This window comes from Geotrypetes seraphini, chromosome 5 (genome assembly GCF_902459505.1).
Source record: "Geotrypetes seraphini chromosome 5, aGeoSer1.1, whole genome shotgun sequence".
NCBI lineage: Eukaryota > Metazoa > Chordata > Amphibia > Gymnophiona > Dermophiidae > Geotrypetes > Geotrypetes seraphini.
The window spans coordinates 192,325,701-192,347,866 of NC_047088.1; the positions used below are offsets into that span (position 1 = coordinate 192,325,701).

Genomic DNA, 22,166 nt, shown 5'->3' on the forward strand with positions numbered 1-22,166 from the left:
CACACAGGAACTTAACAATATTATTTTTATCCTATCAGAGGAGGAACTTAGGATTGTTGAGCCTCTTGAAGACATTGAAACAATGGAGAAGAAGACGGTAGCTTTCACTTGCAAAGTGAATCTCCTCAATGCCACCTTAAAGTGGATGAAGAATGGTCAAGAAGTTCCATTAGACAGACGTGTTTTGTATAAAGTAGACAAATACAAACACACTCTTATCATTAAAGACTGTGGCTTTATGGATGAAGGTGAATATACTGTCATTGCTGGACAAGACAAATCTGTTGCAGAACTCATTATTACGGAAGCTCCTACAGACTTCATTGAGCATCTTCAAGATCAGACTGTCATTGAATTTGAGGATGCTATCTTCTCCTGCCAACTTTCCAAAGAGAGAGCCAATGTGAAATGGTACCGAAATGGAAGAGAAATCAGAGAGGGCAAAAAGTATGTGGACGTTCACTGTTTGATTTTGCACATAATTATTTCATGTAATTGTCTTGTTATGTGTCTAATTTAAATCTGTTTTTCTGATGAAGGTATCAGTTTGAAAAAGATGGCAATTTGCGCAGATTAATTATAAAAGATTGCAGACTAGAAGATGAGTGTGAATATTCTTGTGGAGTAGATGAGAGGAGATCCAGAGCAAGACTTTTCGTTGAGGGTAAATATACTACATTTAAAAGTTGCCCACATTTCTATAATTTGTGCATTGATGTATTCAGTGAGTACTAATCACTTGGGTATTTATTTTATTTTCTCTACAGAAATTCCTATTGAGATCATCCGACCACCACTAGATGCCTATGAAGCTCCAGGCTCTGATGTGATCTTTGAAGCTGAACTGAATAAAGATGGAGTAGAAGTCAAGTGGTTAAGAAATAACATGATCATAGTTCAGGGTGATAAACACCAGATGATGAGTGAAGGAAAAGTTCATAGGCTACAGGTGTGTGAGATCAAACCTCGTGACCAAGGTGAATACAGATTTATTGCCAAGGATAAGGAAGCCAGAGCAAAACTTGAATTAGCAGGTAAGTTTAGTATTATCTATGATGTTCTTTTTTTTTTTTAAGAATTCCTTGTATGCATAATATATAAAAAGAATGCATGGCTGGAACTGTTTCATCTATGATTCTGAGGATTTTTCCTCCTAAAGATTTGTTTAATTTTCTTTTTGAATGTATATTCTGGGGACTGCTGTCCTTGCACAGTTTGAAGAGGAAGTATAGGTGCTTGTGTGCCTCCCTAAATCTTGCTCAGTTTAAACCTTATTAATTTTGAATGTATAGTGACTTGGCCAAAATTTATGTTTTAAGCCCTTAGACATGAAACAAAACCACTTATTTGATTATTACCTGCTGTCAATTGCATAATTGATTGTGAATACAGGCCTATGATTCTGATTAACATGCACCTAATATGTAAGATTTTATAAAATATTTCATAAAAAATACAATTACTCATATGGAAATTCTGTTTACTAGCGGCACCAAAAATCAAGACCGCAGATCAGAACCTTGTGGTAGATGTTGGAAAGTCTTTGACAATGACTGTACCATATGACGCCTACCCAAGAGCGGAAGCAGAGTGGTTGAAAGGAGATGAAATCTTACCTGATCTGCATATTGACACAACACCAACTGAAAGCAGCTTCAGAATTTTTGATGCAAAGAAAACTGATAAAGGAAGATACAAGATTATTCTCAAAAACAAACATGGGAAGGCTGAGGGATTCATTAATCTGAATGTGATTGGTAAGCTAATGGTTTCCTACAATTTACAGAAGCTGATTGAGACAAGAATGGTGTGAACTACAAAATAATTTTTTTTACTTGTATTCCAGATGTGCCAGGTCCAGTTAGAAACTTAGAAGTAACTGAAACATATGATGGTGAAGTGAGCCTTGCATGGCAAGAACCAGAAAGTGATGGTGGCAGTAAAATTCTGGGCTATGTTATTGAGAGACGTGATATTAAACGCAAGACTTGGATTTTGGCTACTGATCATGCAGATAGTTGTGAATATACTGTCACAGGTCTTCAGAAAGGAGCAGAGTACCTATTCCGTGTTAGCGCCAGAAATAGAGTGGGCACTGGGGAACCAGTAGAGACTGACAGACCTGTTGAAGCAAGAAGCAGATTTGGTAAACAGTCTTTAAGAAATGTTTCATTATTACATTACTGTTTTTTTGCGTTCTCTGTATTTTCTTCTTAATGAATAATTTATGTCTTTTCTTAATTTTCAGATGTCCCAGGTCCTCCTCTGAATGTAGATGTTACCGAGGTGAATAGGTTTGGCGCTACACTTACTTGGGAACCTCCAGAGTATGATGGTGGCACTGAAATCACTGCTTACATTATTGAATTACGTGATCGAACATCCACCAAATGGGACCCAGCCCTGACAACCAAGCCAGATGAATTAACTGCTACCGTGACTGATGTTGTTGAAAACAAGGAATACATTTTCCGAGTGAGAGCAGAAAACCAGGTTGGAGTTGGTAAACCAAGTGCTGCTACTCGTTCTGTGAAAATTATGGACCCAATCGGTTAGTATATATCAGAATTAATGAAATGCAACTATTACATTATAGTCAAAATCTGTCAGCAACAAAGATACATAAGTTTGAGCTAAGGAGCCCTTTTACTAAGCTGTGGCAAAAGGTGGCCATAGCCACTTGCATGGTTTTTTTTCCTGCATTCTAAGGCCATCTTTGCTGCAGCCATGGCCATGTGCTAATCTTGTAAGTGGTAAGGGCTCGTATAGTAATCTTGCAGTTACCAGTGAATAGTAGTTGTGCTGATTACAGCAGGAATGCCCCCTACGCAAGACTTTTAATTTTGTATGTCCCCTCCCAAAAAAGTTAAAATTTTTATAGTTCATTGATCTGCACATACTAACTTGACACTTACTGCAAGATGCCTGAGCACCATTTTAAGTTACATTAGGCACACATTAGCCCCTTATGCAGCTTATGAAAAGGGCCTCTAAAAGAACTTTAGGAGAATTGATATGCATGTCCTGAAATCTATGCAGATTTTAAGCAAAGATATGCATTCAAGTCTGAATGTTGAAAGTACCAGCACCATTCAGACTTGAATGCATAAGTTAAATGGAGAGAAACTAAATTTTGCCTTTTTTGGTATAACATTTGGCCCAAGTCCCTGGCCTGCTCCAATCCCACCTCACTTTAACTGAATATCCTTTGGTCCCAACCTTCTTCAAGCCACTCCCCACTTTGATTATACTGTATAAGTGCCAGGAACATTTGTTAAAAATCACCTGATGCTGACTACATAAAGGCTTTTGAATATCACCCTAATTTGACTGAATTAACTAGCATTTTTTATTTTTTTCATTTTTACTCTATCTAAAAATATGAACATGCAAATGTAATGACAATAGTTTAGCTATATATTGTTGTAGGAAAGCAATAGAATACTCTATTAACTTATTGATTCAAAATTGTTAAAAGGACAGATCTTTGACTTCTTTTAATTTTAGCAGAACTGGGGATCAAAATATATGTATGTTCTGTTACGGATAAGAATTTGCACAACTAGTAGTGTAGTTTAAGCTACTGAGAATCAAATTATATCTACTAACATATGATATCTTTGATTTCTCTTCAGAAAAACCAAGCCCTCCCATTAATCTTGATTATTCTGATCAGACTAAGTCAACTGTTCAGCTCACATGGGAACCACCCCTTAAAGATGGGGGCAGTCCTATATTAGGCTATATCGTTGAGCGTTGTGAAGAGGGAACAGACAAATGGATACGTTGCAACGTACGGCTCGTCCCTCATCTTACCTACAAGGTAGGATAAATCATTCTTAAGAAAGACCAGCCTTATATATTCATAGTGTTAACCATATTTTTATTTTATAAATGATTCTGCATGCTTTTTTCCTTTTCTAGGTGACAGGCTTGAAACCAGGAGTCAGCTATTATTACAGAGTCTGTGCAGAAAATGCAGCAGGCATTTCCGATCCTGCTGATGTGCTCGGACCATTATTTGCTGATGACCCTCCTGGTAAGGAATGTGTTATTTGCTGTTTTCATTTACCTATCTAGCCATATAACATACAACTTAATTTCAACTTAATTATTACAATGACTTATAGGCCCTGATTCTATAAACAGCTAGGCGCTGTTCGGTGCAGTTGTCGATCAACTGCTAGGTGTCTTTTATAAAATCCTGCCTAGCAGCATCTAACTCAACTTAAGCATTGGTAGGTGTCCTAATGTTAGGCACCAGTATATTAAGCCAGGGCTGTCCTGGTTTAATTTACTGGTGCCCAACATAGATGCCTACTGATGCCTAATTCATTCCATGCCCATGCTCTGCCCCTAACCATACCCACTTTTCATGTAGGCGTGGGTAGGTGCAGGTAGCTGGCTCATTTTAAGCGTCAATACCACACCAATTTTTGCGCAGAGCTTTTAATAGTTTTTTAAGTGTTTTTTTTAATTGGCTTTTAATGGTGTTTACAATTATCACATCTGGAATAAGAAATATATGTCCCAGCTCTTCAAGCGTCTACACTCTTTATTGGGTGTTATTTGGTTTGTTGTGTATTTAGACTTCCCTTTCTTTGTGTGTTGTATTAGTTTACAATTATCACACCACTTAAGCCAATAAAAAAATGTAGGTTCTGCATGGAAAATTGGCTAGGCTCCACTTATAGAACCAGGACCTTATTGTTGGAATAAAGCATTCTGGCTACAAATATTTCAATTTTCTGTTCCAGCGGCCCCCACCTTGGATTTGGATGCATTCAAAGATGGACTAGAAGTTATTGTCCCAGAGCCTCTCAAAATCCATGTTCCCATTACTGGATACCCTGTGCCAACTGCAAAGTGGTCTGTGCATGGAAAAGTTCTGGAAAACAATGACCGTGTGAAAATAGACACTAATTATGCATTTGCAAGCTTGGTTATTTCACCAAGTGAACGTCCTGATAAAGGCATCTATAAAATAGAACTAGAAAATGTAGCTGGTTTCATTTCAGGAGAAATTGATGTCAATGTAATTGGTAAGTTTCCTTGTTTTTATACTGCATGGGTACAAAGCAAACTAACCCATAGCATAAACATAACATAAAAATTTACTTCTGTACTGCAGTCACCATTAAGTTCTAAGCGGTTTACAAAAGAATAATAATACAGATGAATGAAAAGTTTTAATCACCTAAGTATCTAGAGAACAAGTACTTTTTTCAGATGTCTCCTAAAAAATTGGTAAGACCCAGATGTCTCAATTAGAGAAACTAATCCAAGCTGCTGCCTGGTATGACAAGAGGCGACGATAGTATCTTTTAGATTTACACCCTTTAACCGATGGGAAAATAAATAATGCATATGAACATCTAGAATTTTTATTATTAGTAAATGTGAATGAATCTAAGAGATAGTTTGGGTTTTTTTTACTCTTAAATTTGAATAGTTAGGTGTCAAGCCAGTCAAGATCTTATCGCAGATACAACCGAACTTAAATCAAACCTGAGCTTCCATCGGCAACCAGTGAAATTCACAAATAAAAGGGGTTACATGATCATACTTTTTCAAACTGAAAATGTCAAACCGCTGTATTCTGAACAATATGTAAACTGCACAAGGTTTTTTTGTGTGCCAGCCAAATGGACAATATTACAATAGTCCAGTTGACTCAAGACTAAAGATTGAACCAGCAGGTGTTGGGATTAATGGTGTTTCAGTGCAGCAAAAGCCCCTAAACCCTTTAAATCTCTATGGGTTTCGGGGCAGTTACCACAGTGGCAGCCACTAGCACAACATTGTAAAAAGAGGTGGGGGGGTGTAATACAGAAATAAAATAAATCAAGGCAAGCCTAAAATGACATCACTTGGGTGTTTTGTGAAGAACAAGTGAATCTGGTTTTAAGTAAATATTTTATAAGTGCCTTCTTTATAAATTAGAACTTGCCTTTTTTAAAGAAACATTTCAAAGTTTTGAGTTATCAGATAGGATTAAATTTAAGATGAGATTTATTTAATTTCCTTATGCAGTCATTATATGAGTTTTACCAACTATCAGCAAAATAATTTTTCCATTTCAAAAATCTTTTATATAACGCCAAGTACTGATGTAGGCAATTTTATGTAACATTTGCAGCACGCCCAAGTGCTCCAAGAGACTTGAAAGTTGGAGACATAACCAGAAGCACAGTGCATTTGTCCTGGGAAGCACCAGAGAATGATGGAGGAAGTCCACTAACTGGATATCTCATTGAAAAACGTGAAGTGAGCCGCAAGACATGGGCTAAGGTAACATTTCTGTTATAGTTACTTTTTGATAAGTGTGATATTTCTATTCAGACAATTGTATATTGCTTGTTAATTATTTTGAAACTAAAAAAAACACATCTAAAGTTCTAGCATCCATATTGGTCCCAGAGAAAACTGGAATCTTTGGCATGGTACTTTATAAAAAACAAAAGATTTCTTTTACTAAAATGTGCTAGACTTTGGGTAAATGCAAGGATACAGCGAGTGCTAAGCCTAGATTCAACACTGCACTATTATTGACCATTTTCTATTTTTGATTTTTCTGGTTGCTTGCATGTTAAAAAGAAAAACATTATGGGGAACCACTTACTTCCTCCTATTTAGGACTTACAAAGTGCTCACTTCTTAATATCACATTATCCAGTTAGCATGCACTAGAGGAGCGAAGAGAGAGGGGGGACATGATTGAGACCTTTAAGTATATCACAGGGCATATAGAGGTGAAAGATGATATCTTCAGTCTTACAGGGCCCTCGGTAACCAGAGGGCACTCGCTGAAAATCAGGGGAGGGAAGTTTCAAGGTGATGCTAGGAAGTATTTCTTCACCGAAAGGGTGGTCGATCATTGGAACGAGCTGCCTCAGCAGGTGATTGAGGCCAGCAGCGTGTTGGATTTCAAGAGAAAATGGGATATTCACGTGGGATCTATAGGGGAGTAGAAGTCAGGGAGTGGGTCGTTGGTATGGGCAGACTCGATGGGCTGTGGCCCTTTTCTGCCGTCAATTTCTATGTTTCTATGTTTCTAGCTGAATAATGCTTCCATGCCCATTCTCCACCTATGTCACGTCCCTTGCCAAAAATATTTTTCAAAAGTAGCTCACAAACAAACTACCATAAAACACTTTAATGTTTTTTGCGGTAGCCTGTTTTTTCACATGCTAAGTGTGCTTTAGGACTTAGTGCACTTTAGTCAAAGTACCCCTAAAAATATATTTTAGTGCATTCGTGTAAAAAAAAAAGTTTTAATGAATTTGCACTACATCATATTTCACAGGTTATGGATGGTATTCTTGACCAAGAGTTCACTGTTCCTGATCTCATCCAAGGGAAGGAATATTTATTCAAGGTTTCAGCTTGCAACAAATGTGGCCCAGGAGAGCCTGCATACATTGATGAGCCTGTAAACATGTCAGCCCCAGCCAGTAAGTTCTATTCATGGAATTTCAGTAATTCTTGAAAATGATCTAATTCTAGCATGAACTATCTATAGAGAAAGTTGCTGGTTATCTAAAAACACCATTTGTTAAAGAAATTGGCAAGCTATAAAGCTACAAGTCTTTCTTACACTCCTCCCCTTCCCCTTCTTCTTATTCTGACCTGCCTTCTTTCTACCCTCTTCTCTCTTTAAGTCGCCTTGAGCCTGCATAGGTATGCATGACTCACAAATAGAAGATTAGATTAGAGTAATATGTTTAGCTAAATAAATTGCTGTGAAAATGTCAATGTATTCTTTCAAGGGCAAGTGACTCTGTTTACATAAATGGATGCAAGAAAATATTCTGCTCTTACATTTCGTTGGAATGGAGGAAAAAGTTGTTCAGCTTTTATGAATTGGTCAGAGAGAGTGAGCTGTTTTATGGCTGGGATTTGGGATGGGACTGAGTATATTAACAATTCAAAATGTAGGGCTAGGTGTTTCATATAATATATTGCTGGAGTTAGTTTGCCTGAATTGGTACAGGGAAGTACAGATTATAAGTAATATAATGAAATGACTCATTCAGGGGAGATGAATCTTAAAAAAATTAAAAATTGCTTTAAAGACTATTTTTTTTTTTTTATTTGTACAAGCTGTCATGGATTGGCATGCTTGGGAGGGAGTGGTTTTGGCACCTCTGTTCTACACAATTGCATTACAGATAGTAGTGGTGGTTTTATGATGATTGATTGGTCTTAAATGGCTGTTTATAGGTCTTTCTTATTTTATAATGGAGTTCCTGTTTATTTTTGCATTTTTATTATATTTTATATAATGTAAACCACCTGGGTTTGTGATAACTTAAACATAAGAACATAAGCAATGCCTCCGCTGGGTCAGACCTGAGGTCCATCGTGCCCAGCAGTCTGCTCACGCGGCGGCCCAACAGGTCCAGGACATAAGAACATAAGAACATAAGCAATGCCTCTGCCGGGTCAGACCCGAGGTCCATCGTGCCCAGCAGTCCGCTCACGCGGCGGCCCAACAGGTCCAGGACCTGTGCAGTAATCCTCTATCTATACCCCTCTATCCCCTTTTCCAACAGGAAATTGTCCAATCCTTTCTTAAACCCCAGTACCGTACTCTGCCCTATTACGTCCTCTGGAAGCGCATTCCAGGTGTCCACCACACGTTGGGTAAAGAACCTCCTAGTATTCGTTTTAAATCTGTCCCCTTTCAACTTTTCCGAATGCCCTTTTGTTCTTTTATTTTTCAAAAGTTTGAAGAATCTGTCCCTCTCCACTCTCTCTATGCCCTTCATGATCTTGTAAGTCTCTATCATATCCCCTATAAGTCTCCTCTTCTACATGGAAAACATTAAATGTTCCTTTTACTAAGATCATAAGAATTGCCACTGCTGGTTCAGACCAGTGGTCCATCGTATCCAGCAGTCCGCTCCCGCGGCGGCCCTTAGGTCAAAGACCAGTGCTCTAATTGAATCTAGCCTTACCTGCGTACATTCTGGTTCAGCAGGAACTTGTCTAACTTTGTCTTGAACCCCTGGAGGGTGTTTACTCCTATAAATGCTGCTAATGGTTTTTAGTGTGGGCCGGTGAATAAATTCTCCAATGCTCATAGGCATTCTATGGATGTCGAAGCACTTACTTTGCCAGCCTGCAGTAGAAACCTCCACCGCAGCTTTGTAAAAGCCAGCGTAAATAAACTAAAAGGTACATTGCTTAAATTTTACAGCTGTGCCTGATCCACCTGAAAATGTTCGATGGAGAGATGCAACTGCTAAAGGAATCTTCTTAACCTGGGAGCCTCCCAAGTATGATGGTGGCTCACGTATCAAGGGATATATTGTAGAAAAATGCCAACGTGGCACTGAAAAATGGGAAGCCTGTGGGGATCTTGTTCCTGAAACAAAGTAAGTACAATGACTAATGAAAACAAATGAATATCTAATTTCTTATAATGTCACTTTTTCGTTTAAAAAAATATTTGCAATTAACAGATTCCAAGTGACTGGCCTCACCGAAGGTCAGTGGTATGCATATCGTGTAAAGGCTGTGAACAGACAAGGAGCAAGCAAACCAAGCAAACCAACAGATGATATTCTTGCTGCTGATCCTAAAGGTAAATTTTGCATTGCTTGTGAATTTCTAGTCCATGTAGGGGCCCATTTACTAATTTATGGTATGATTTTGCATTTAGCACATGGTAACTGCCATAATTACTATACAGTAATAACAAAACTTCTATGTTGAGCAAATAGATAGGCAGAAGAATGCCTTGCCTTGGAGGCAAGGAAGGTGTCTTTTCAACCAATGATAAGTCTTTATTAAACAAGTAAACGTCCTAACAAGGATTCCTGTTTGGGAGTATGCAAATGCCTTCCTCAGAGGACATGGCGGTACTCAGGCAGCAGCGTGTAGTTTCATAGTACTCTGCACACTGCTGCCTGAGTACTGCCATGCCCCCTGAGGAAGGCGTTTGTATACGCTGAAACAGGAATCCTTGTTGGGACGTTTATTTGTTTAATAAAGACTTATCATTGGTTGAAAAGACACGACCTCATTCATTATTGATGAAGTAAGCAATATCATTAAAGAGTCTATAGAAAGTGCAAGTGGTGGTAATGCTTACCAACACAACAAGGTGAATCATTGGACTACAACTGTGGTAGAATCAACTCTGAGTCAACTAACAAATCTGGGGAAGCCTTTCAAGTATATTGTTACATGTGTCATTATGCAAAAGAATGGTGCTGGGCTACAAACAGCAAGTTCATGCTTCTGGGACACTTCTTCTGACAGAAGCCTTTGGATTTGCAATATAATTTCATTTGAATTGCTGTAACATATTTATTGAATTTTCAGTTTCATTATTTCAGCTGCATATCTTCTACAAATGTGAATGTAACCATCACCTTTCTCTTCAAGTAATTTGTTTCCTACATTCATGAATTTGAACACTGTGAAGCCAGGTCAAATTAGCAGTCCATTTCTTCTTGTCATAGCCACCACATACCGCTGTTGAACTGATGCAAATTTTTCCTCTCAGGTGCCAAATGTAGACTTTTCTTTAACTTTAATCACGGTAATGATGGAAAATAACAGATGCCTAATTATACACACCTCCCTTGCCTTTTCTGTTTGACAAAACTTCTATGTCAACATTTAGGGGAGTTTTTAGTATTATCTCATATATCCCTTCCTTCCACGTAGCGCAGCATCAGAGCAGTTACCGCCGTTACCAGTGCTAAAACCTGCGCTATGCGTTAGTAAAGAAGGGGGATAGTTAGCAGGGGGTAATACACCTACCACTCATTAACTACATTGCAGGTAATCTGATACTTTTAACTACACCTTTAGAAGTAGTATTAATTGCACTGCATTATCTGCAAGATGAATACATTCACGCTATCTATTTCTGCATTAAATGTAAGGTATAGTCCCTTCTCTAATGTACCCCGTTCCACATTAGTAAGTTAATGCAGGAATAAGCGTTGTTTATGTATGTCTGAAAACTGGCATATAGGCATCCATAGTGCAATGATGTAAAAATCCTGATTTTATAAAGCCAGGATATGGATGTCTAAAACTGCAATACATCCATATGGCAAGGGTGTGTGTTTTGGGTATGACTAAGGGAGGGTCCAAAATATGGATATACAACTCCAATTTCAGAAGGGGAAGGGATGTCTAATTTAGTTTTCTTCAGAAGTAATTAAAAAACAGCAAATAGGTTAAGGTGAGACCTTTCTATTGGCCAAACATGCACAAATTTTTGATTACCGTGTGTTGATGCGTGGTAAGATGGTAGTACCTGTTAGAAAATCTAGGGCTCCTTTTACTAAGGTGCGCTAGCGGTTTTAGCGCACGCTTAGTGCGTGATACAATACCGCACGTGCTAAACGCTAACGCCTCCATAGAGCTGGCGTTAGTATTTTTCGTTTAGCGCGTGGTTAGCGCGCGCTAATCTTTAGCACACGCTAAAAACGCTAGCACACTTGAGTAAAAGGAGTCCCTAGTCCCAAATTTGAATAAATATGAAATATCATTGTGGCTGCTTTAACTCAGCTGTTGAAGTATTGAAACAGATGGTATTAACACGCATACTCCATTACTAAAAAAAATTTGTTTTTAAGCTAAAATCAAGGTTTACTGGTGATCTTTGAAAATAAAATAAAAGCATTGTTTTCATTTATCTCTCATAACAGAGGCTCCAGAAATTTTCCTGGATGTTAAATTGCTTGCTGGCCTCACTGTGAAGGCCGGAACTAAGATTGAATTACCCGCTACGATAAAAGGAAAACCAGAACCCAAAGTTTCTTGGACCAAGGCTGATTTCCTCCTGAGATCTGATAACAGGATCACCATTGACACCATACCTGGCAAATCTACTGTCACTATCACAGACAGCAAGAGGACTGACACTGGCACTTACATTATTGAAGCAGTGAACACTTGTGGCCGTGCTACTTCTGTTGCTGAAGTTAATGTTCTAGGTATTTTAAATGTATTTTCCAAAAGGCAGAAGCATTATTCAGCCTAGTATGAGGACATACCCAATTAAAATCCTTATTTTTTTTCCAACAGATAAACCAGGTCCACCAGCTGCATTTGATATTTCAGAAATTACAAATGAATCTTGCGTCTTAACGTGGAACCCTCCAAGAGATGATGGCGGTTCTAAGATCACAAACTACATTTTAGAAAGAAGAGCTACAGATAGTGAAATCTGGCACAAACTGTCATCAACAATTAAAGAAACAACATTCAAGGCTAACAATTTAGTACCATTTAAAGAATACATTTTCAGAGTCAGTGCTGAAAACATGTATGGTATTGGAGAACCAGCTCAGCATAGCCCAATTACTGCAAAATATCCATTTGGTAAGTTAAGTCAGCTGATATGAAATTAACTAATACTCTCATTTTGAGATACTTGCCCTTACTCACTGAGAGCATAATTTTCAAAGACCTTTCTGTAGTTAAAGTAGGACTTATATGTAGAAATAATCTGTTGCAAAATTGTTACCCAGCATGGAGGCAAACTTGTGCATATGGCCTGTATGCACATCTGTTTAGCCAATGTGCATACATCTGTTTAGCCAATGTGGCATTCCCAAGGGCAGAGTTCAGGAATGGTTAATATATATATATATATATATATATATATATATATATATATATATATATATATATATATACTAGTATTTTAGCCCGTTACATTAAAGGGTGCTAGAAGTCTGGCCAGCTCCCTTAAAAGTCCTTTGCCCCCCCTCCTTCCTTTCCCGCGGTCCTGACAAACCTGCCGACTGTAGCAGCGTCTGCAGCACTCTATACACGCTGCTTCGTGGCCTTCTACTGTCCTGATTTACTCTGGCACGTCCCTGATGACATCATCAGAGACGCGGCAGAGCAAATAAGGGCAGTAGAAGTCCCCGAAGCAGCATGTGTAGAGTGCTGCAGACAGGTTTGGAGTCTGGACCGCGGGAAGGGAAGGGGGGGGGGACCGGTCAGACGTTGGGAAGGGATGGGAGACCGCAAAAAACTTATAGTTTTTTGCCGCAAGAGAGCAGGGAATCCAGCGCTGGCGGCCAGTCTGCCGCGAGTGTAGTTAGGTGCTTGAAGGCTGGGGACTCGCGCATGCGCACTCCTGCCGCCACAGACATACACCTCATGGATCAGGGAAAACGGAATAAGCAGGTAGGCGTGCGCATGCACAGCTAGGGTTTTATTCTATAGGATATTTTTTTTTTTAACCCACAATTTATATATATAACCCAAAATATATATACACTGTATATATATATATATTTTAACCCACAATTTCATCACCCCATAGAGAAGGTATAATTGTAGCACTAAAGGCCACCATTTATTAAGTTATGTAAGCTGTATAGGAGGTAATTCATCAAGGTGCAGTGAAGGTTCACCCTTTGCAACAACATGATGCCCCGCAGGATTCAGCAACCTGTGGTATCCCTGTATCGCAGGTTGCTGAATCTCATTTTACAGGAATAATGCTGCTTGCAAGCCACCATGTAAGCAGTGGCCCAGGAACATTGGACCACATAAAGCAATGACCAGATGCTCCTGGCCTGTGGTGCTTGGTCTCCCTAACAACCCCACCAAGCCTGCCCAACCACCCTAGTGGTTACCTGAATCATTAGTGGTTTCCATGGGGGTCCAGGGAGTCTGGGGAAGGTCTAGGGTCCAGGAAAATATGACCCTAGCAATAGTTATGCAAGACTGCCGCTAGGGGCGCCATTTTGATGATGGCAGTGGAGTAGCCAGGAGTGATTGGCACTGCTCTGGACCCCAGACCTCCCACAGAGGACCCCCTCCCCCCCAAACTCCCTGGTTCTCCCCGGACCACTAATAATGATTCAACTAACCACTAGGGGGGCTGGGTAGACCTGGGGGAAACCCTACATCATGGGGTTAGGTCCATGGGGGAAATCCAGCACCTCAGCCCAGGAATATCGGGCCACAGCTTTACGTGACCTGATGCTCCCAGATGGTAAAATAACCCCAGCAAAAAACAGGGGTTATTTTACCATGGCTTTTGGGCCCTAAAGCGATTTGTAACATCTTACTGCAAGTTGTGTTAATACATTTGCATAGTAATGAGATGAAAAACATGCAATTGCATATTTTGCATCTCAATTACATGTGGTAACTTAAATTTTGCTGCACTATGATTAGAAAAGCAGCATTAGGTCTGTTTAAATTACAGTAAGGACCAATTACAGCAACTTAAAGTGCTTATGCTGCTTGGTGAATTTCCCCCTGAATATAGAAATTCCCATGTGCTAATTGCCATGGTAAACAGCTAACACAAAAAACACTATTTTAGACCATATAATAGGTAGGGAATAGGTGGGGACGGCATCTTGCATTTGTTTTAGAGGTCATTACCGTTCATTAACTGCAGATAACGTGCAGATAACATGGTGTAGTGAACTATAGGTCAGCATTTTTGAAACAGAACAACATCCACCCAAAAAGCACAAAACGACAGATAGACACTTTGGCCCTGATTCTATACAAGATGCTTAAAATTAGGCGCCTAGATCAGCACGCATAGCTTATCTAGGCACCTAACTTAATTATTCAATTAGTCTTAATTATTGCTATTAATTGAAAATCACCATTAAATAGTGATTAAAACAATTTATTAGATGGTAGGTGAGGTTATGGGCAGATTGCGGGAGAGTGTGGCACAGTGGTTAAAGCTACAGCCTCAGCACCCTGAGGTTGTGGGTTCAATCTCACGCTGCTCCTTGTGACACTGGGCAAGTCACTTAATCCCCCCATTGCCCCAGGTACATTAGATAGATTATGAGCCCACCGGGACAGACAGGGAAAAATGCTTGAGTACCTGAATAAATGCATGGAAACCGTTCTGAGCTCCCATGGGAGAACGGTATAGAAAATTGAATAAGTAAATAAATAAATTATGGGCAAATCTTGCATTTGTGTTGCATGTAGACTTAGATGCCAGTGTTTAGGCCAAGAAAACCCTGGCACAAATAGGGGACGCCTAAGGTTTTGATGCCCACCAAATTAGGGGTTGATAGGTGCAATTCTATAAATAGCGCCTATCTCAAGATTGACAGCCGCTATATGCTGCATTGCACGGCGCCTATGTTTTAGGTGCCATTTATAGAATCAGGTTCTTTTTGTGCAAAAACATCCAAATCGATATTTTCAAAACTCATTTTTAAGGGGGGTGTTGGAAGCATGTTTTGGGTGGGATTACGGTGGGTTTACAATTTGGAAGTTTTTCTATGATAATGGTACATTATAAAAACCACCAGGTCTAAATATAGACCTTTTTGGGCTAGATCTGTTTCAGTAACAACTAAGTGCCAAAAAGGTGCCCAAACTAACCAGATGACCACTGGAGGGATAAATGCATGACACCCTCCCCCCCCCCCCTTTTAATCTCCTACCTCCCTAAGAGGTAAAAATGACAGTACATACTACTGCTACTACCAGGCTCTATGACAGCTGTAGATATAATGGGCATTCTTGTTAGAGAAGAAAGCAGGTCCCTGGAGTAGTCTAATGGTGCAGTGGACTGTAGAGAAGGGGACCCAGGCCCATATTCCACTCTAACTGGCACACTTGTGTTGGAAAGTGTGAGTGCCTCAAAAACCTACTGAACCTACATATAGGTGACCCCAGCAGGCATAAGGGATATTCAGTGGTGTACAGTTAGGTATGTTGCATATTTTTGCTATTCCTGGAGGGCTCACCATACACTATAAGGGGGTTATGATGTGAAGTTTAACTGGGACCTTTTATGTGAGGTTCTGCTCTGCTGGGATGTCTGTGCAGCCAGTCTAGTAAGACTGCTAACCCCCAGATTTCCCAGTAGCTTATTTTTTTGATCATTTTCTTTTGGATTTTTTCTGTTTGAAAATGGCCCTTAAAGAAAGATGCACTGAGCACAAATATGTCTAAAATAGAGCAATTTTGAACCAAAAAGACATTTTTCTGGTTCAAAAATGAATATGTTTGGCACTGGATTTCTGGACTTTTTTTGCAAAATGTCCAAAATCGGATTTGGACATCATATTGAAATCGTCCCTCCACATCTCTTATATTCATTTATGTTTTTAATATAAATATAGATCCACCTGGTCCTCCAACACGTCTTCAGCCTTCTGACATTACCAAAGATGCATTGACTTTAACGTGGTGTGAACCAGATGAAGATGGTGGAAGTCCTATTACTGGATACTGGGTTGAAAAGTTGGACCCTGAAACTGACAAGTGGATAAAATGCAACAAGATTCCAATAAAGGATACAACTTTCAGGTAATGGTGAACCAAAGAGTAGAATATCAGTTAAAGGTGGTGAGGTTCTTTTAGTCTACCCGTTCTTCTTACAATAATTCAGAGTTTATACAATCTCAGGTTTTACATTTACTGTATATCCTCACAACGCAGGATCTCATTTGCTTATTCCAGGCTTTCTTGAATGTTCTTATTGTTTTGGCCTCTCTTGGAGGTTTGTTTCATATATCTACCACCTCTAGATGCTTATTTTAGACTTTAGATATGCATAAACTGCCATCTACATACCAGTTTCATAAAACTCTAAAATGCCCGTTATGGCAAAAGGTTGTCATCTGAGTGGGTTCTAGGTGGGACTAGGGCAAATCTAACAAATATGTCTTCTTCATTTATGAAGGGAAATGTATATCTATGTTCAGAAAGATTAATGTTGGGATTGCACCTGCTACCCAGGAATTCTAAGTTTCAGGAAAATGGTGCCATTGAACAGCATTCCACTGGAGAGATTAAGGGAGGTCACCCTCTTAATCACCCCAGTGGTTGATGTCTTCTTCCCCTACCCACAAAAGTAAAACTGCCAAGGAACACTGAACTCTGCAACAACCTCAGGATAAGTAAACATTTACATTTCTGAAAGGGGTGACATTAATTTTTATGTTACGACACATAAACATTTATATTGGTATTTTATAACATAAATATTTATGTTCCCATTTTGGCCCCTTTGATCTTTTAGACCAGGGGTGTCAAATGTCGGTCCTCATAGGCCGCAATCTAGTCAGGTTTTCAGGATTTCCCCAATGAGTATGCATGAGATCTATTAGCATACAATGAAAGCAGTGCAAACCCAACTGGATTGCAGCCCTCGAGGACCGGCATTTGACACCCCTGTTTTAGACAGTCATAATTCTAAAATGCATGCTGCTTCTGCACATAATCGGTACATAAACATCCATTTCAGCATGTATTTTAGAAAGAGTTCTGAAACAAAGGGAAACATTTCAAAGGATAAGTGAATATTACTTCGCTGGGAGATTTAGTGAATTAGAGCTTGGAATAGAAGAGAATTTGAAGTTTATTCATAAAAATCTGTTTTAATTTCATTAAGCAAACATTAGTTAGTATACTTGTTTTAATAGTCATAACTTTCATTTCCTTTAGTTTAAATTTAATTGTTAATGCTCTACAGCAGTGTAAAAAAAAAAAAGAGTAGATATTAGATACTTATTAGGTCTACATCATTTTGTCTTGTTGAACCATATCTTCATAATAACCACAATTATCAGGTCCATTTCTACCATTACCATTTCTAATTCTGGAATTTTATTTCCAGGACTGTGAGCATTTGTGTTCATAGCCTTCCACCAAATTTAGATTGTTCACTTATATTGTATAAAGTTTTGTATTCTGTTACTCCTTCCCATTTGTTACTGTTAAGTACTGGTATATCAGGGCCCTCAGCATTCAACTGGGGGCTAATAACAGTGGCCGAGCCCCAGTGGGCAGGTTGGGAATGAAGGGAAGGGAATGGGTGGGGGGGTGAGTGGAGGGAGAAAGTGTTGTTCCTGGTCGGGGTTGGGTTGGACTTGGGGAGGTGATTGGAGGGTCATCGCTGATGGGAGGAACTGAGTACACCTTTCAGCACAATTAAATGATAGATAGATAGTAGTAATTCCAATAGCATTTATATTTTAAAATCCATTAGCCTTCTAAAGATATTCCAAAATATTTTGTTGGTTTCCTTTAATCTAGTCATTATCAGCCATGTACAACTTGTTTTATGTTCAAGTTTTTCACTGAACATTCTTTTCTCAATTAACAGAGTGAAAGGTCTTGCCAACAAAAAGAAGTATAAGTTCCGTGTTTTGGCAGAAAATCTTGCTGGGCCTGGAAAACCGAGCAAAGAAACTGAGCCAATCTTAGTGAAGGATCCAATTGGTACGCTAAAATCTGTTTAAAATGATACAGTTTGAATGAAAGATGTTTAAGATTTTACATTATGACATGTTCATATTTTTAGATCCACCGTGGCCTCCTGGCAAGCCCAATGTTAAAGATGTTGCTAAGACATCAGCATTCTTAAACTGGACCAAGCCAGAACATGATGGAGGTGCCAAGATTGAATCTTATGTCATTGAACTACTGAAGACTGGAACAGATGAATGGGTTAGAGTGGCCGATGGCATTCCCTCTACTGAACATTTCCTTAAAGGACTTATGGAAAAGCAAGAATATTCATTCCGTGTTAGAGCTGTAAACAAAGCAGGGGAGAGTGAACCTAGTGAACCCAGTGATCCTGTGCTATTTAAGGAAAGACTCTGTAAGTAGTCTGCTTATGTTGAATAAATTGTTCTTTAAAATAATATTCTTACAGATCAATGCCCTTAAAGCTTTCCAAGCTCACCTGCATCAATATATGCCATATTCTACATTTAGATGCACTGTTCTGTAGTGGCTATGGTAATATTGAAAGCTATCAAATAGTTTCTAGCATTATTTTCACTTCTAAACTTTGAATTGATGTGAACTGTTTAGTTCCTTAAACAGTATAGAAAAATTTTAAATAAATAAATACATAATTTGTATTGCAATCACACTTTACTCAAATACTAAGAGGCCATTTTACTAAGCTGTGTTAAGCAGATAGCACGGGTAGAAGTGATCTGGGGAAGATGATAGGTATTAGAGGATTAGGGTGGGTGTGATTGGAGTGGGGGGTTTGATCAGGATGAAGGAATAATGCAGTAGAAGTGTTGTTTATCACGGAGAGTGAAGGAATGGAGGGTTTGGGGTATGCTGCCACAGCAGATTGCTTACTTGTGTGAGCCAGCATCATGTTACATACATTGTTTAATAGCGCAAGTGCATACAAAGCAGGTGTGAATGGGCTCAGTTTCTAAGTTTCTATGCACCACTGACCTGATGTTGCATGGGAAACCTCATAAGGGATGTTTATTTGTTAAATAGCTTATAGTCTCAAAATTTCCACATAAAAGTAATACTTTTAATGTAAAGAAGTATTTCAGCTCAGTATTTCTCAGTGGAGGAGGGTAAATAGTGGAGTGCCGCAGGGATCTGTTCTATGTAACTTATTTACAATATAAATGATCTGGAAACTGGAACAATGAGTGAGGTGGTTAAATTTTCAGACATCACTAAATTGTTCAAAGTTGTTAAAACACATGCAGACTGTGAAAAATTGCAAGCAGACCTTAGGAAATTGAAAGGCTGGGCGTCCAAATGGCAGATGAAATTTAATGTGGACAAATGCAAAGTGATGCACATTGGGAAGAATGACCCAAATCATGGTTACCAGATGCTAGGTTCCTCCTTGGGGGTCAGCACCCAAGAAAAAGATCTGAGTGTCATTGTAGATAATACACTGAAACCTTTTGCTCAATGTGCAGTTGCATCCAAAAAAAGCAAACAAGATGTCATCAATTATTAGAAAAGGGATTATAAACAAGATTAAGAATGTTATAATGCTTCTGTATCGCTTCATGATGCACCCACACCTTGAGTATTGCATACAATTCTGGTCGCCTTATCTCAAAAAAGATATAACAGAACTAGAATGGTTCAAAGAAAAGTGACCAAGTTGATAAAGGGGATGGAATTCCTCTCGAATCAGGAAAGGCTAAAGAGGATAGGGGTCTTCAGCTTGGAAAAGAGACACCTGAGGAAAGATATGATTGAAGTCTACAAAATCCTGAGTGGTGTAGAATGGGTACAAGTGGATCGATTTTTTAATCCATCAAAAATTACAAAGACTAGGCGACACTCGAGAAAGCTACAGGGAGATACTTTTAAAACCAATAGGAGGAAATATTTTTTCACTCAGAGTAGCTCGGGAACGCATTGCCAGAGGATGTGGTAAGAGCAGTTAACATAACTGGTTTTAAAAAAGATTTGGACAAGTTCCTGGAGGAAAAGTCCACAGTCTGCTATTGAGACAGACAAGGGAAAAGCCACTTCTTGCCCTGGATCAGTTGCAAGGAATGTTGCACTTTGGGTTTTTGCCAGATACTTGTGACCTGGATTGGGCACTGTGATGACGGGGCTAGATGGACCATTGGTCTGATCCAGTAGGACTTTTCCTTTGTTCTTATGATAACATGTGAAGCTATGGCCGAAGATAGCCTGAGAGTGTAGAGTCCTTTGAGATTTCTGAATATTATTAGTCAAAGATTATTGTTTCTGCTTTTTCCAAACTTTACAAGCATTTTTATGTTTTTAACAGTTCCTCCTTCACCTCCCCGCTGGCTTGAGGTTATTAATATAACCAAGAATACTGCAGATCTTAAATGGAGCCCGCCAGAAAAAGATGGTGGTTCACCAATTACCAATTACATTGTTGAAAAGAGAGATGTAAGACGAAAAGGCTGGCAAACAGTTGATACTACCTTGAAAGACACTAAATGTACAGTAACACCACTGTCTGAAGGTTCTTTGTATGTGTTCCGTGTTGCTGCGGAAAATGCTGTTGGACAGAGCGACTACTGTGAAATTGAGGATTCAGTACTTGCTAAGGATACATTCAGTAAGTTTTTGTTTGGCTTTCTGTTCTTTTTGCATTATACTATACTAACTTAATAGACACCCACAAATCATTTGCGGTGCCCCAACATGCATCACCCCTCTCCCGACACACTCTCCCTCTCTCTCTCTTTCCTTCCTCCAAAGCTCTTTCTCATGCCACCTCCCTCCCTTTGTCCCTCAACCTGGCTCTTTCTTTCTTTCTTTCTCTCTCTCTCTTGCCCCCCTTCCCTGCTCTCACACTCCTGTGGCTTACCTGCTTCCATTACACCATGGCTGTTTGGTTCATACATTATTATAGAACGTCACTTGCTGAAGCCACACCAGCTCTCTCAGTTCCCATGGTGTTGCGTTTTAGCCTCAGCAGTCCCAATGTATCTAGCCCTCTCCTGCAGGGTGTGCATGCATGCTATCATGGAACCTAAAGGCAGCACCAGACAGATTTCTAGGGTCTGTGGCCATAAATATCAAAGGGAAAAAACAATTTAATCATGAATTTATAATGTGTGCACCTATTAGGCAGATTGGATGCATCAGTGAGGTCTTCATCTGCTGTTATTTACTATGTTACTGTGCAAGGGGGGTGTATATATGGGTGGGACTTAGCTAGGGCTCCCAGTTGTATGTGTAACTTACAGCATACTGTAAGGAAGGTGGTACCCCTCCTCCACCCCCTTTTCTGCCCCCCCACCCTACACACTCCTTCTCCCCCCCCCCCCCCACTGTCACGTGCTTGTGCCGTTTCCCTTCCCAGGTACCTCTGTAATGTTCCTGGTGCGAGCTACAACCCCCAAACGTTTTTCACACTTTCGTGGGTTGTACCTTTTAACAAGATCATCAGTTCCACATTTTTTTTGGCCTTCCACTTTGCTTCTGTTTTTGTGGAACTATTTTGGTGGACTTGTTTTTTGTCTTTCCTTGCATAAATGTTAGGGACATTGATACCAGGTAAAACTAACATTCTATAACAGAGTCTGGGCACCCAGATGCAGTTATGGAGTTCCCACCACTTGAGTTCAGGGCAACTAAATGGAGGCACCCAGTTCAGAAGAGGTCACTGATATTTAGGTGCCGGGATGATGCACACTAAGCTCAAATTATATATTAGCAGTAAGTCTCCATTTGTGCACATAAGTTCCAGGGTGATCACCAGCTCAATGAGTGACATAAATTCTCACTCCTAACAATAGGTAGTTAGGCATGTAAACGCTAGTATTCTATAAGCTTTGTGCCTCACTGCCTAATACACCCCGACTCAACCATACACCTCTGAAGTCCATGCTCCCCCCCCATGCCATTTAAGAACAATTATAGCCTATTATTGTTACATGTGCATGTGCAAATTTGCCCACTAGTTGCAA

The 22,166-nt window shown here is 39.4% G+C and overlaps 1 protein-coding gene across 18 annotated transcripts in view; it reads left to right on the plus strand.

The window, feature by feature from the left end:
- TTN (titin) overlaps positions 1–22,166 on the plus strand; it is a 461,697-nt gene that overhangs the window by 313,348 nt on the left and 126,183 nt on the right. For all 18 annotated transcript variants that reach the window (XM_033947057.1, XM_033947058.1, XM_033947060.1 and 15 more), the window contains 19 exons: positions 39–447; positions 540–664; positions 768–1,034; positions 1,488–1,757; positions 1,847–2,146; positions 2,249–2,551; positions 3,636–3,823; positions 3,925–4,039; positions 4,758–5,042; positions 6,140–6,291; positions 7,307–7,454; positions 9,203–9,380; positions 9,468–9,589; positions 11,676–11,963; positions 12,055–12,351; positions 16,104–16,290; positions 18,092–18,207; positions 18,290–18,589; positions 20,510–20,809. In XM_033947057.1, the coding sequence (XP_033802948.1) occupies positions 39–447; positions 540–664; positions 768–1,034; positions 1,488–1,757; positions 1,847–2,146; positions 2,249–2,551; positions 3,636–3,823; positions 3,925–4,039; positions 4,758–5,042; positions 6,140–6,291; positions 7,307–7,454; positions 9,203–9,380; positions 9,468–9,589; positions 11,676–11,963; positions 12,055–12,351; positions 16,104–16,290; positions 18,092–18,207; positions 18,290–18,589; positions 20,510–20,809 (4,350 nt within the window). The remainder of the gene's footprint in view (positions 1–38; positions 448–539; positions 665–767; positions 1,035–1,487; positions 1,758–1,846; positions 2,147–2,248; positions 2,552–3,635; positions 3,824–3,924; positions 4,040–4,757; positions 5,043–6,139; positions 6,292–7,306; positions 7,455–9,202; positions 9,381–9,467; positions 9,590–11,675; positions 11,964–12,054; positions 12,352–16,103; positions 16,291–18,091; positions 18,208–18,289; positions 18,590–20,509; positions 20,810–22,166) is intronic.